The 14,661-nt window shown below is 41.1% G+C and overlaps 2 protein-coding genes across 8 annotated transcripts in view; both read left to right on the top strand.

Annotated features, from left to right (window-relative positions):
* Window positions 1-866, top strand: part of LOC137470382 (glutathione S-transferase-like) — a 40,853-nt gene extending 39,987 nt beyond the window's left edge. For both annotated transcript variants that reach the window (XM_068183645.1, XM_068183644.1), the window contains exons 6-7: window positions 98-229; window positions 554-866. In XM_068183645.1, coding sequence (XP_068039746.1) covers window positions 98-229; window positions 554-673 — 252 coding nt within the window. In that variant the 3' untranslated portion in view covers window positions 674-866. The remainder of the gene's footprint in view (window positions 1-97; window positions 230-553) is intronic.
* Window positions 867-2,683: 1,817 nt separating this feature from the next.
* On the top strand, window positions 2,684-14,304 carry LOC137470380 (glutathione S-transferase). 6 transcript variants are annotated; one of them, XM_068183641.1, is made up of 7 exons: window positions 2,684-2,704; window positions 7,669-7,775; window positions 9,148-9,199; window positions 9,428-9,560; window positions 10,128-10,269; window positions 13,076-13,207; window positions 13,965-14,304. In XM_068183641.1, the coding sequence occupies exons 2-7, from the start codon at window positions 7,689-7,691 to the stop codon at window positions 14,085-14,087; spliced, it is 669 nt and encodes a 222-aa protein (XP_068039742.1). In that variant the 5' UTR covers window positions 2,684-2,704; window positions 7,669-7,688; the 3' UTR covers window positions 14,088-14,304. The 6 variants fall into 6 exon arrangements, with proteins under 6 accessions (XP_068039742.1, XP_068039737.1, XP_068039739.1 ...); XM_068183636.1 differs by lacking the exon at window positions 2,684-2,704 and adding an exon at window positions 3,024-3,126; XM_068183638.1 differs by lacking the exon at window positions 2,684-2,704 and adding an exon at window positions 4,290-4,311.
* Window positions 14,305-14,661: the final 357 nt, after the last annotated feature.

Genomic DNA, 14,661 nt, shown 5'->3' with positions numbered 1-14,661 from the left:
ACAGACATCTCCGTGCAATGTGTGACCCTGCTTTGAAGATATCTTATTAAGTAACACAGAGAAAAGACATCATCTGGTTCTGGTTCTCTGTTTTTAGGTTTTGAAAGACCATGGAAAAGACTTTCTGGTTGGCAACCAGCTGAGCAGGGCAGATGTTCAATTACTTGAAATCATTTTAATGGCAGAGGAGTACAAACCTGATATACTTGCCAAATTTCCTCTCTTGCAGGTAAATGAATGAGCAGTTTGAATGGAGAATTAATTGGAAAGGACCACTGATTTAAAGTAGCTGAGAAATATGGGAGAATGGGAGGGTCAGAAGTGACATACAAAATAATCAGATACCCTAAGAACTTTTAGCTGGCCTAAAATACTCTTTTTTTTATTTATGCCACCTTCAGTCACTACAGCCCCAAAAGCATAAGATGGGCAAGCATATAATTTCTTCTGCAGCATCAAGTCTTAATGGGACTTTCAGAGCACGAATAACATTGAAATGTCTGACAGTTGCAATGATTCTTAAGCACTGAGGTGTTTTGGTTTTGTTTTGTAGAGCTTCAAAGCAAGAATAAGTAATATCCCCACAATAAAGAAATTCCTGCAGCCTGGCAGCCAGAGGAAACCGCTAATACGAGAGGAAGAGGTACCTAAAGTGATCAAAATTTTCTACTGAGTCTAAAGCTGCAGAAACGATTTCATTTTGTTTGCTGACAGTGGGAAAATAATAAAAACACTGGAAACCAAGTTTTTTGATCCTACAAGCAAAGAAAATAGTTCACTTAATAGAGGGTGTATTGGACAACACAGAATGCCTTAAATAACTAAAGAGAATACCTGAAATAAATTCCTGTTATTGATACTCAAAACCTGGCTGCTCATTGGTTTCTTGCTGCTACTTCTATGCCCAAGATCTGTATGGTTCTGTTTTTCCGTCATTCCCAAGAATTGTTGGAAAATTAGAAGAGATAATCCCAAAGAGTAGGTCATGGGTTTTTTTCCTGGGAAATGCCAGGAAAAGACTGCAGGTTCTGGTTAGCTGAGGATGAAAGTTTGGAATCAGCTTTCCTCTGAGCTTAACTTAGAATATCCTTGGACCAGAGCTTCTACTACACCTCTGCTTTGTCACTAGACACTTGAAGTCTTGTACTGCAGCTTCACCAATGTTTCCTTTATTGGAAGGTCTATTGCAGCAGCTAAAAGCCGTTTGTAGACTCTGAGAAACAAATGCTGGCCACCAGTTTAAAACTTATTGAGGAGGAGTCAGGATGGTGTCACATCTTAGTGAGACCCTGGAATGTAGAAATCCATATTGACTCAACCACTGTATATTAAACCAAGTTTAATACAAGTTGTACTGGAATTCTTCATTCTAATCACTTAGATCAAGCTCCACTACTGAGGTTAGCAAGACTGTTGAATTTTGATAAGTATGTACATTTATGCAGTGAAATGTGTTTCTGCCCAGGGCAGGAGAGCTGGAACTAGATGATCGTTAAAGTCCCTTCTAACCCAAACCATTCTATGATTGTGGGATACTTTTTAAACACCAAATAAACCAAGTGTGTAAATGAAAGAGCCAGTGCCATAAATCCAGCTACAGCTAGAGCACTGGCAGTTTTCAGCTGAGTAAACTCAGGGCTCTGTAGCTCTTGCTAAACAGTTTCTTCATAAGTAATGTCATGCAGCAGGAACCATTTTTCATCATCAAAAGAGGAAATAAACCCATGTTTTTCAGCAGCAAAGCATATATTACAGAGAGTTGTTGCAGGAGCTGTTTCCCTCCTGCCTCACTGAAGCATTTGGACAACACTGACAGCTGCTGAGTGCTGTCAGAAACTCAAGCCAGAAACATGGCCTGTTGGTATTGACTCCATGCCAGGATAAGATCCAGGCATGTCCATGTGGTTTCAGGATCCCCCCCAGAGATCTCACTTATTGGCCACACAGAGCCAGATCCCCTGGCACAAGGAGTGCTTGGCGCCCCTTGCACAGGGGCTGCAGCCCCAGCCTGGTCACACAATCACTGCTGCCTCGGGGCCTCTAAGCGTGTCCCCTGCTCAGTGTGTCCTGGCCGTGTCCCTGATGTGCAGCTGCCTCGGAGCCAGCCCAGTGGAAATGTTGTCCAGAAAACCTAGGTTTGTTACCCAGTGTGCAACAAACCAATAACTACACACTTAAGAGAGACAATGACTATGAATTTCAGAGTTGTGAGAGCCTCGTTGCTTGGTGGTATTCCAAAAATACAGGACAAATTTTTACTATTTATTCATTTTAGCAAGCAAGGGCATTAATGTTCATTGACTACAAGTTGCTTAGTTCTCTTAATAATTAGTGTTCTCTCTTCAATTGGTTAATGATTCTCCCTCTTCTCATGCTAATTAGTCGACATGCTCGGTGGGTCCTTCTGTTCTTTTGAGTTGGGTTTCTTGAGTTGATGGACTGTGAGTCAGTGGTGTGGGAATCTCTCCCTGCCGGAATTATCTTTTACCCGTTCAGAGCTGATCTCAGCACAGTTGCTGAGTGGGCTTTTTTCGTTTCTTCCTTATCTTGGGAGTTCTGCCAAATGCCCTTGCGGCCTGTAAATTCTGTATTTTATGTATCCACTATCAGAGGTACATCCTTCTTTCCAAGCCTTGTTAAGCTCCCCCTAGGTTTGAGATCATTAAAACATGTTCCACCCTTAACAAGGCAATTCTCCTGACAAGTAATTTCTCTTTCCCACAGCTGGACTTCACTTAGACCTTGTTTGGTAGCTGCTCTCTGTTTCACAGATTAGAACTTTTTTTCTTGTTGATTAGGCTTGAAAGTGTACAAAGATCAAACATCAAATCACATCCTTTGTCCAGAAAATGTTTACATATTCCACACCTTGCAGCAGAAACTCGGCAAGACTGCAGGGACAAGGCTGAGGTGGCTTTTCCCCGAGCTGCGGTGGTAGAGTTTGGTGATGCGCCGAGAGGCGGGCGGTGGGCACGGCGCGGCCGCGGCGGCAGCCCAGGGGAGGAGCGGCCGCCTGACGGGGCGGGCGGGTCGTGTGTCTGCGGAGCCGGGCGCGGTGTCAGTGCTGTGTCGGTGCTGTTTCGGTGTCCTGTCGGCGCTGCGGCGGCGGAGCGGCCCGGGCAGACGGTACTGCGGCGGCGGGCGGGGGTCGCGGCGGGGGGCGGGCGGTGCCAGCCCGGTGCAGTGAATGGTTTTTGCCGGGATCAGGGCTCCTGCCCGGAGGGCAAAGGGCGAGGTGCGTGACAGACCGGCTGGCCCTCCAGGAACGTCCTGCCGTGCTGCTCCACGGGGTTATTCCCGGCGTTTGCCCAGGGGTTATTTCCCAGCTTCTCTCCTGCAGCAGCGACCCAGACGGGCGGGAGGGTGAGCACGAAGGGGGGGTGTGTTTGGCTCTGGGTAGGATCACCGGGGAAACTGAAGAGAAACTGCTCTTTGGAGTGCAAGTTTTGCAATCTCTGGGAGTACTTTGCCTTTCCCCTCGTCCAGCCACTCCTCCTAGCTCCGGCGGTGGAAGGAAGCCTTTCGAACCCGGACTTGCCCGAGCCCCAGAGGAAGCCAGCCGCTGGCGAGCAGTTGCAGTCTTAGGACGGTCCGGAGGCCGAGCCGGGCGGTGCAGCGCTGTGCTGCGACGTCGTCCTGTGCAGCGGCCCCGTGCGGGACGGGGTCGAGCAACAAAGCAAACAAGTCGCAAAGTGTTGTTTTGTTGCAAAGTTGCAGAGAACTGCTCCGGGCCCCTCATCCAATTAGGAAGGTTTCAGATCTTGGATCAGATTATAAACTTGCTGCTAAATTCATTTACTTGTTCCTCACTTAAAGGCTGTGCCTGAATTGTTTTGGACAAAGCAAGGTGAGGTGTTTTTAATACAGCCATCACAGCAGTAGCTGCCTCTCTGACACCTGCGTGGCTGTGGTCCAATGCACTAAAACATCAAGAAAGGTTGTGATTAATTTCCAGGTCCATTATTGCTATTCAAGAAGACAATTTAGCAATTTTGCGACTCTTTTATCACTACTCTCTGTTTCACAAAGGGATATTCATTACAGATCCATAAAAGGGTCATCAAAATAGTTTGCAGTCCTGTGTAAGTGTTCAGCCTGAACCCCAAATTCGGACCTTTAGCAGAGCATTTGCAGGAAGATATTCCCGGCTGTTTTCAATGGAGCACTGACTTGAGACTGGCAATCTCTGCGTGGGCTGAATTTTATCAGCTCCAGCTGTGCTTTGTGGAGAGGTCAAGGATGTTGCTCTTTGTGCCTCTGCTAGCCTGTCCTTACCAGTGTGTTTCTCAGCCTTGATCCCACTTGCTGGAGGTTGGAGTGTTTGTCCCGTCCCTGAGGGTTTAAGTGCAGTTCTCCTCTCTGCTGGAGCTGAGACCAACACCTACTGTCTGAGCATCGGGGAATGAAGTACTTTTGAAGTACAGAAGGTCAGGACATCTCATACTTGTTACAGTGGAAGTCATACATGGGAAGTAGAAATGAAGAGTAGGTCGTGGTCCTGTGTGTGTAGGGCCGGGTAAGGGAGCTGTGAAAAATGCATATTTTATGATTGGCTTTTCACAAATACTAAATTGAATACTGTACGTATTATGTTATATTGATTAGAAGTGCTGTATTAACATTTTAATAGTATGGTATATGTAGTTTTGTAGTTAAAATATAGCCTATGTATGTGGGGGTTTTTTTACTAGCTCAAGCAAAAGATGAGGTAATGAAGAAACTCTTCACACAGAGATGACAATGATGGGGGCCCATAAAGAATTACTGCCTCCTTATCGGAAAAGACAAACATTCTTCCACCTTCTCTCCGTCTTTATGGAACCACCAGGATTAAGGGGAAGAAGTTGACAAAAACCAGAAAAGTTCTTAATTTGCAAGGAATTTATGCATCATGTATGAGATGTATGAATATGCAACAGGCTACTGCTTTTAAAGATTATTCCTTTGTTCACAAGGCATGCTTATTGGGCTTAAGTGCCCGAGAGCATCCGGACGTCCGTAACTCTTTGCTTTTTATTGTCTTGTAATTGTCCTAACTCTAAATTTTCACTACTCTAATTGTATTACTATTTTTATAACTATTTTATTATTATTAAACTTTTAAAATTTTAAAAACCAAGTGACTGGCGTTTATAACAGAGCTGTGCCAAGTCACTTTTTGAGTGCCTTGTTGCTGTTCAGGTGTCAGAGATCTAACTGGGCATCCAGCAGTGCTGGAGTAGATGCCAGCTCCACCCAAGACAATCCACTGACAAGCACATCTTTTTGTATCAGAGACTGAGGTGTCTGGGGACACAGACACTGCCAGGGTGTGGTGGTTTTAGTTTGAAGCTGAGTAGAAATACTAATTTTGTGTAGTGGTTTTGGTTTGTTAATTTGAGATGTTATTAATTTTGAGATTTTTTTTGGTTAATGTGTGGTGGATTTGGTGCTGGTTAATTATTAATGTATTTATTTTTTGTTGTGAGGTAGGATTAGGAAAAAGGTAAAGTAGGTTTAAAATTTTAAAAGGGTATAAAGAAAACTTTATTAACAGTAACTAAAAGAAAGGGTAATAAGAATTAGAGTAAAATAATAATAATTAGAACAATTTTTTAGAATGTTTCTTTTTTATATAATTTTTTTCTTATTGATAATGTAAAGAAACAAAATTTAAAATTTTAGTCAGTTTACTGTTTTTAAAATAGTGGTTTTTTAGTTTACTTAGGGAGAGAAGTCTTTTTTGTTAATGTTATGGAGACTTTTCTATAAGGAAAAAACCCCAGTTTTCTTGTGGTGTTTTTTGCAAATAGTAGTATTTTGGGGAAATTTGTAATTGTGAAGTTCTTCTTATATTTTATAAGCCTTCTTATAGTTTTTTAATGGGTTATGTTGATTTATGGGGTGTTGTTTTAAAGATGAGTTGTTTAAAGGTAAAAGTTTTTATTATTTATTTTTAAAATTATTTTTATTTTTAGGAAGAGGTTTTTTTTCCTTGGGGGTATAGGATTACTTTTAATTTGTTTGTTTAAACTTTTTTATGGGATTACAGTTATTTTAATATTTATTTTAATATGGAAGTTTATGTTTGATACGAATTTGATTTTTTTTTTAGTTTTTTGTGTTACAGGGAAAAAAGGGGTTTTCTCTATAGTTTATAAGAGGGTTTTAGTTTTTAAATGAAGGTATTTCTTTATCTTTTTTATCTGGCATTTGATTTTTTTTAAACTCATGTTTTTATGTTGTTTTTTTATGTTTGTATTTTGATTTTTTTCTTATTTGAGGGATGATTGAAGTACTGAAAGGGTTTATGTGTTGTTTGGGTCTTGTAAATGTTTACTTGATTTGCTGGTAACTTGTGGAAGAGAAAAGAGGAAGTTCTCGGGGTTTTTTGGTGTCTAGTTTTTTAGTGGTTGGATGTTCTGTATTATTTTTTAAAATTCTTCTCCTGCTAAACTATGGCACAGGGCTAGGTGGAAGCTGAGCAGTGGTTTTGAAGACCTGCATTTTGGATGGGTGCACCTCTTTCTCCTGTGAGTCAGTTCCTAACAGAGTGATGGCCGTGTGCTGTAGAGCCTGTGGAAGATAACACCCAACACAAAGGACTTCAGTGGACTGGGTCAAGGATGCAGTCTCCCCTGTCACTGTTGTGCTGTTTGTGCCTCTTTATTGATGCCTTGGGATTATGGCCAACATTTTTACTTTGTGGCTCAGCTACGTACTGTGAAGTGTATGCAAGCATAAATAAGCCTGCCTGTGAACAGATAAACCTTTGGCTTAACAATGAAACATTCTGTTAGTCTGTGCCTCTGTCTTAGGAAATTTGCTCCATTCTTCTGTGACCCATTAGTGATCAGAGTACAGTGTTAGCTTTGTTTCCAGCATCAGGCAAGCTCACATCAGCTGTCCATGTCATACAGTGCCATGTGACTGCACATGGTAGGGAGATTTGAAAGGACCAAGTGTTTCATCCCAGTGCCATCATTTGATGGGCTGACTTGAGCCCCCTGCTGCCAGGAGCATTGCTCAGGCCTTATCTGCCCAACAGAGGTCAGTTCCATCCGTTTGGTTTTTGATTTTAAAGTTAAATTTTCAGGGCAGATAGAATATAAGTCTCTGTTACATTTTGACTGTAGCAGCTGGATAGGGAACGCAGTAGGCCTGGTGATATATGTTGCTTTTAAAAGCATATTTGTAAAGGCACAGGAGCACAGGGCTCTGAGTTGTCAGAGAGGTGAAAATAGTGCTGGTGACACTAGTTTGGTGTTCTTTGGAAGCCATTCATTTGATATAGTACATTTTTCAACTATGGTATGACATGTGACAAAACCCAACACCTACTGAAGAGATTGCATCACTGCAAGGTTAAAAATGTGCTAATTCAGGAAAACCCTACAGTTCTGCTTTGGTTGTAAAACTCCAGTAAGCTGTTAAAACTACAATAATATATTATTTAGGAGATGCTTATTGTCATGATGTGGCTGAATGGCTGCATATTCTGGTAGTGTGTAGTTTTTCTTTTATTCCACTAATCCACAGGAAACTTGGTTGCATCAAGCACAAGTATGAAGGACTAGATTGTTTTTCTACTTTCTTGTTTATCCAACTGTATTTAGTAGTTTGGAGTGGGGCATTCAAAATGCTAATTTAAAGCATGCTTCCATAAGATCATCATCTTGATTTTATCAGGAAACAAGAACTCTGAAATCATGGCGGGGAAACCCAAGCTGCACTACACCAGGGGAAGGGGGAAGATGGAGTCAATCCGATGGCTGCTAGCAGCAGCTGGGGTTGAGGTTTGTACCATTTTTTATAAAGTGATTTGTAATTAAATTAGGTATTCCCTGGAAGGGTTTCCCAATTGCATCTGTACTTAGGGATATGCACATCATGACATATTGTGATACAGAATGCTCAGATTGAGTGATACACTCTTGTGTTGTATTTCATGTATTCCTTGAGCCATAGTTACACAGCGAAGAGATTTTAACATACAAAAGAATTGATGGGTGTTATTTTTGAAACATACTTTGAAATTGTAAATTGTTGCTACAGACAAAACGAACTTTTTCTCAGTGCTCATAACTTCCCTGTATATCATGAGTCTTTTCCATTGAAAGACCATGCATACCACATGAAAACTTTTGAACATTCTCTCCAAATAAATTACCTTTTGTTCTTTGGGTCAGGACCTGAATAGGATAAATCAGCAGATTTGCCCCAAAGGCAGTGTTAGGAGATCTATGTAGATTCACATCAGGTGAAGGCCATCCTAAGACATCTTAATTTCTACATTAAGTTTTTGTTTGAATATGGTTTTTTGAAGAAATTTATACTCTGTTGGAAATAAAAGGCTTTTTAAAATGGTGCTCACTTGAGAATGTTGCTGACAGAGAATTTGCAGAACAAGAGTGCTGAGGAAACCAAGATCTTGTCCTCATTCAAATGTCCTTATTAAAAAAAAAATCCAGTGGATTAAAGAGGGAGATATATGCTGTGCAAAAGCGGCATAATTTACAAGAAGTTTCTTAATATTTCATGTGGCACCAGCTGCTATTTGAGTGATTTGGTATCCATTTATGCAGGTGACTCTGGTCTTTATAATGAGGAAATTCTTTCTGGAGCATAATGAATTGTACAGTCCTGTTGGGTCGGGGACACCAAAATCTTGGGTTGTAGTCTCTGCTGGAGCAGAGATGAAGTAGGTGGTCTTTTAAGGAAACTTTCCAGTCTAACCACCCAGGAGCCTCTCCATCAGTCCTTAAAATAATTTAATGGTGGTGTAAAAACAGGGTAACATTATGCCTCCAGGGAGGCACCTGGAAGTAAGGAAACTACTGGTCTTTTATACCCTCACAGTACAAGTGAAGGTCTGGGGTCATGGGCTCCTGCTGTGTTTCACCTGGCCAGTGCCACAGGTCCCCATGTCCTTTGTTGTGCAAAGGGAGGCAGTTCCCAACTCTTGCCTTGGGCTCCCAGGGCCCCATGAGCAGCTGGAACTGCAGCTGCTCACCCAGCTACTGCCACTGAATGGATTCCTCGACAGGGTCAACACAATGAGAAAAGAATGGAGAATAGTGTAGAGAGGTGGACTCTAACTCCCCGACTTCCTTCCACTTCTCCACTGCCTTTGGAGTGACAGTGTTGTTTTCTGTTGTTACTTTTCAGTTTGAGGAAGAATTCATAGAGACAAAAGAAGACTTAGAAAAATTGCGCAATGGTGAGTCTGTAAACAGCACCCCAAACATAAATTCACACAAATAGAACAAAAGAACAACAAGAGGTATTAAGAGCTGCAATATTATGTGACCGGTAAAGAAGAGCTGCTTCCTTGTGGAAGCTTTCATCCCTGAGAATTAACAATGTCTTGGTCTCTTACCAGGTCTCTCCCTTATTTTCAGTGTAATATTTCAGCAGTCTGAGTAGCTTGCTCCTTTTTCTTCCCTAGATGGAGTCCTGCTGTTTCAGCAGGTGCCCATGGTGGAGATGGATGGGATGAGGATGGTGCAGACCAGAGCCATCCTCAGCTACATTGCAGCAAAGTACAACCTCTATGGGAAGGACCTGAAGGAGAGAGCCTGGTATGGTAACAGTGTGCCACTTACTAACACTCCTCCATGATTGTTAATATTTACAGAAACAATGTTGCTGTGACGTACCTGCACGTAAAGGTGAGTATACCTAACAGACTGTCACTTACTGTAGAGCGTTTATTTTGTGAGAATGGAAGAGCAGCTCCAGAGATTGTGGAGATTATTATGGACTGGCAATTGCTAGCCAGCATCCTCTCATGATTAGACCTCAAAACTAATTTTTTTTCCCTAAAGTGTTTTGCATATGCAGTCTTTTCTCCCAGAGCATAAATGAACAGATTATCAATGGAAAACAGCATGAATTCCACCTTAAATACATTATTTGCAGCCTTTTATCTTAATTATTGCATACCCTGTGAGCCTGTTATACAGTCTGTGCTTTGAAAAAAATTGGAAGTTTTCTCAAAGTGGAAGAACCAAAAAAATAAACCAGTGTATTACGTTATATTCACTAATAAACATTTTACTCAGTGATTGCTTCAGAGTTGTATTTCGTGAAAATAATCAAAATGGAAAGTTTGAATGATACATGTTGAACAAAAATATTTGTTTCAGGATTGATATGTACGTGGAGGGAACTACAGACCTAATGGGAATGATCATGTATCTCCCTTTTCAACCAGCTGATACAAAAGAAAAGAATCTTGCCTTAATCATTGAACGAGCTACAACCAGGTACTTCCCTGTTTATGAAAAGGTAAGTCATAAATCACCAGCAGCTCACAAAGACAGTGAGTTCTGGGCTCCATCTCCTGCCCCACTCCCTGTTCCCAAACATGTACCTTCCAGAAGGCATGTGACAGTAGGACTCTAGAAATGTATATGGAGCCAGTATCCAGCAATGTGAAAAGAGGGCCAAAAAATAATTTTTGGCTTGTTTCAGTACTGGGTCTCTTTGCTGTCTTTCTTTTCCAACCTAGCTTAGTGGCTGATGGCTCCCAGTGTTTTGCCTAAATGCACCATTTCAATACTTGTGCCAGCCTTCAGTACTTATTGTCTGGAAGTATAGTGTGTTATAGAATTGTTAAGGTAGGAAAAGACCTTCTAAAGAACATTAAGTCAACCTGTCAACCCAGCATCACAACTATATTCAGCATTAAACTCTGTCCTGTGACATATCCACATGTTTCTTGAACACTCTCAGGGTTGGTGAGTCCACCACTTCCCTGGATAGTGCTTTACAACCCTTTACATTAACTAAAATTTCCTAAGATCTTATCTAAACCTCCCCTGGTGCAACTTGAGTCCATTTTCTCTTGTCTTGTCACTGGTTACCTGGGAGAAGAGGCTGACCTCCACCCTACTACAATGTCCTGTCAGGGTGTTGTAGAGAACAATAAGGTCTCCCACTCAGCCTCCTTTATTCTTGCTATTCAAAGTTAAATATATTTGTGCTTTACAGCTAAGGATCCAATTCTATGTTCTTCCTCAAATCCATTGCTTAAATGTATTAGATTTCGAGACTGCGATTTTCATTCTCTGAATTGCTACTTGGGCATCCTTAGGTGTGCACAGAGAGGCTCTGCAAGCAAGATACATGTAGCATAGAAAGCATAAAGCAATTATTTACAGGCTAGCATGCAGCAAAGAGTTAACCTGAGCTGTGAGGGAAGGCACTGGTATGCCTGCCATCCCCTTAGAGCACGTGAGGAGGCTTTCTTGGCTAGGGAGGAGTTGGTCAGGAAGGGATGGATTGTTCTTTTCTTCTCCCTGGAATATTGCCTGGATGTTACTGAGCTGCCATCTTCTACCACCTTGCTGTTTGCTTTGTTGTTTTATTTCTCCTGTAAGGATATTTTAATTTTTTTGTGCATTAAGATTTTCCTGTTTGAATTGAGCCATCTGTGATCCTCATCTCACAAGTTTGTTTCTGTTTCTAACTTTTCCTTTCACGCTATGTGTGGCTGTGCTGGACGCACTTTCTCACAGTGCTTTTTCAGGGCACAGTGGTCTCCTCAGAAATCTGCCAAGGGTACAAAGCTGTGTTGTTTCACAGCTGAGCTGGGTTTCCAGCTTGAAGCCTTTGTTACCAGGCAGCTGAAGTTCACTCAAAAAATACAGGACTTGATGCAATTTCATGTCCCACTTTATTAGAGCCTTAAATTGCAAAAACAAAACCCACAGAGGCTGCCCTGTAAAATAACAATTAAATTACATAATCCAGCACTTCTGTAATCACAGTTCATATATATCCACTGCCATACCAATGGAGGGCTGTGCTGAGACATATTGATTACACACCCAAATCTTTCAAAGATTAAAAGTCTGATATGTATTTTAAGTTATTAAACAATAAAAAAAGTGCACCAAGCCTGTGCCTAGGTGGCATAAACTACTGTTGTGATGTTTTAGCACGTATACTCCAGGTAGGAGAGTCTTTAAAGTAATCTTTGTTTGCTTACGTAAAGAAGCAGCTGAACTTTTCCATATTTTAGCCTAGTTAATTTTGTTAAAATGGTTAATAATTTTCTTTCTGTACCAGCTGTTTAAGATGTCCATTGATTAGGCTTGTCAGGGTTTGCAGTCTATGTGTATTTCATTCAGGAAGCTGACAGGAAACATACCTAGCTGTGAGTGTTCACTTTAAACACTCAGCAGCCAGATGGAGCAGCGAAAGACAATACAAAGCCCTGCAGGCAATCAGATTCCGATGCTATGTTTGGGAGTATCCACACAGTCTGATGAACAAGCTGTGGTAGAGCTTGTTAGAGCAGTGTAGGAAGTAACTACATGAAGGGATCAGCTGTGACTCTGCCCATGATTGCTGCCTCTGTGGTAGAACTGGCAGCTGGGCCTGGAGAAGCAGTTGGCTTCCAGAGTCACAGACTGCTGCATACTGCACATTTGTTAATTAAGAGTAGCCTTGGTGTGACTTAGGCACAGACACGGCCTCCTCTTGCTCCTGATAGGAGGGTGACAGTCTTCAGGACAAAGGTAGGCTGGAGAGCTGGTAACTGCTCTAAAGCTGTGCTGCAATGTTCATCTCCACTTGTCTACTACACCTGTTAGTAGCTGTGCAGGCTGTGATTCTTGCATCAGCAGTTTGCCATAAAGGAGGCCTTCCTTACAGGATAAAGGGTGGGAAGGTTGTATTCTTTCATTCTTATTTCAAACTGTAATCAGCAGTCTCAAGTTTTGCTGAAACATCTGGTAATTAACTTAACTTTTTTCTTAAAAATTCGAGGTGTGCTTACATGTAAACTGGCCTATCTCTTCCAATTACTTTGGTCTTGTTTCTTTTGTGTGATGGAGTCTTTCTTGTGGTACTGGACTTGGTATACAGCTACCTGGTGCAGTAGGTTAGAGTGAGATGGGATCACACACATTGAAACATGAATTCTGATTTAATTTTTTGTTTATGTATCACTTTCTAACTTCATAGGTTCTTGCATGGCTTTGCTCTGCCATGTTTCTTCAGAAATCTGTCTGCAATGAAATACCTAGATAAAATTGTTACATCCCATGTGATTTTTTTTTTTTGTTTATTTGTTCATACTTTATAGGCCTTAAAAGATCACGGACAGGATTACCTTGTTGGCAACAAATTAAGCTGGGCAGATGTCCATCTGCTGGAAGCCATTTTAATGGTAGAAGAATGTAAGCCTGATGTACTGTCTGCATTCCCTCTGCTGCAGGTTAGTAATCATCTGGTGTCAATATGGAAGGTAACAAACAAATTTCACTGATTGTTGTTAAAAGTTAACTGATGTTTACATCTTTTGAGCCATTGTACTGACACTTCTCTGGCCTGTTTGACTAAAAAAACCTGCACTCAGTGTGCTGCCTTGCCTCAGAGCTGCTGGGAACTCGCCTTTCTCCAGTTCTGCTTTTCCCAGCTGTTCCCAGCTGGCAGCAATTCACTCACTAGTGCTACCAATTTGGTTCTTAAACTGCTACTTCCATGTCTTCAAACACAGCAATAACATCTGGAAGAAAAGTCTATGGCCTGGTGTGTCTGCAGTTCCTGTCCTATTCTTTTTGCTAGCAAAATTACATTTTTAAGAAATCATATACAAAGAGCAGTAAAGTTTCCTATGTCTTGACTCTGTAATGCTATGCACTGAGATATTCCTGTCCTTGCCTCTTTTTTTTCTCAAATATATCTGCAGGATTGGGATCCAGGATATGGAGGTTTTTTCTTCCACTTTTTACTAGATGAATCTTAACTCTTTAATAATAATTTCTCCCATTCCCATCTGGGAAACTAAGATATAACACCAGCACTACAGATCAGAAAAAGCTAGTACTTTTTACTAGCTTTTACTGTTTAAAGCTTTTACTGTTTAATAAATATGTCTGACAAGTAAAAATCCAAGTCGCCTGATCTTTAAACTATAAAGGATGGAATTATCATTTCCTTAATCTCACTGGCTTTACTGCTGCTTCTTACAGGCTTTTAAAGGAAGAATCAGCAACATTCCAACAATTAAAAAATTCTTACAGCCTGGCAGCCAGAGGAAGCCACCAACAGATGAGAAGTTTGTTGCTGTTGTGAGGAAAATATTCAATATCTAATCTGATGAAGATAACCCAACTGTAGTATATTACCAGAGCTTGCTTTGTAAGAGTAAATAGATGCATAGATGTGCTCTGTAACTTGCATCATAGGGCCAGTGTTGAAACAATACACTGTGAATACACTTTTAAATTAGAGTAAAAGGCTAATTTGGACCTGTTGAGTCCAGAAGGAAGAATTTCATTAAGCAGTTATATGAAATAAAATAGACTCACACTTTGTGTATGTTCAATTACAGTGCATGCCTGGTAAGGTAAAATGTTCAGCTGTAGCTTCTGGAGTACTGTAGAAAAGCCACATGATCCAACCCCCTTTTTATAAACTGCCAGAGACAAGGAGCCACATCGTGAAAACGGAGAAGTCATTTAAAATCAGGCCTAGAATCTTTTGGGTTGGTTCTCTAGGTGGTCTCCTAGGAAGTTCACTGTCTCCCTGCTGTATTTCATAGCTTAAAAATTAAATAAATAAAACCTTTAAAATAAAATTAAAATTCATTATCCTTTTAAGTTTACGGGCAGAAGTAAAAAACTTTTCTAATCCCCACATGAATCTTTAGGAGTGATTTTTTTTCAC

This window comes from Anomalospiza imberbis, chromosome 3, assembly GCF_031753505.1.
Source record: "Anomalospiza imberbis isolate Cuckoo-Finch-1a 21T00152 chromosome 3, ASM3175350v1, whole genome shotgun sequence".
NCBI lineage: Eukaryota > Metazoa > Chordata > Aves > Passeriformes > Viduidae > Anomalospiza > Anomalospiza imberbis.
The sequence above is the reverse complement of the archived record's forward strand: the minus strand, read 5'-3'. Positions and strand labels throughout refer to the sequence as shown.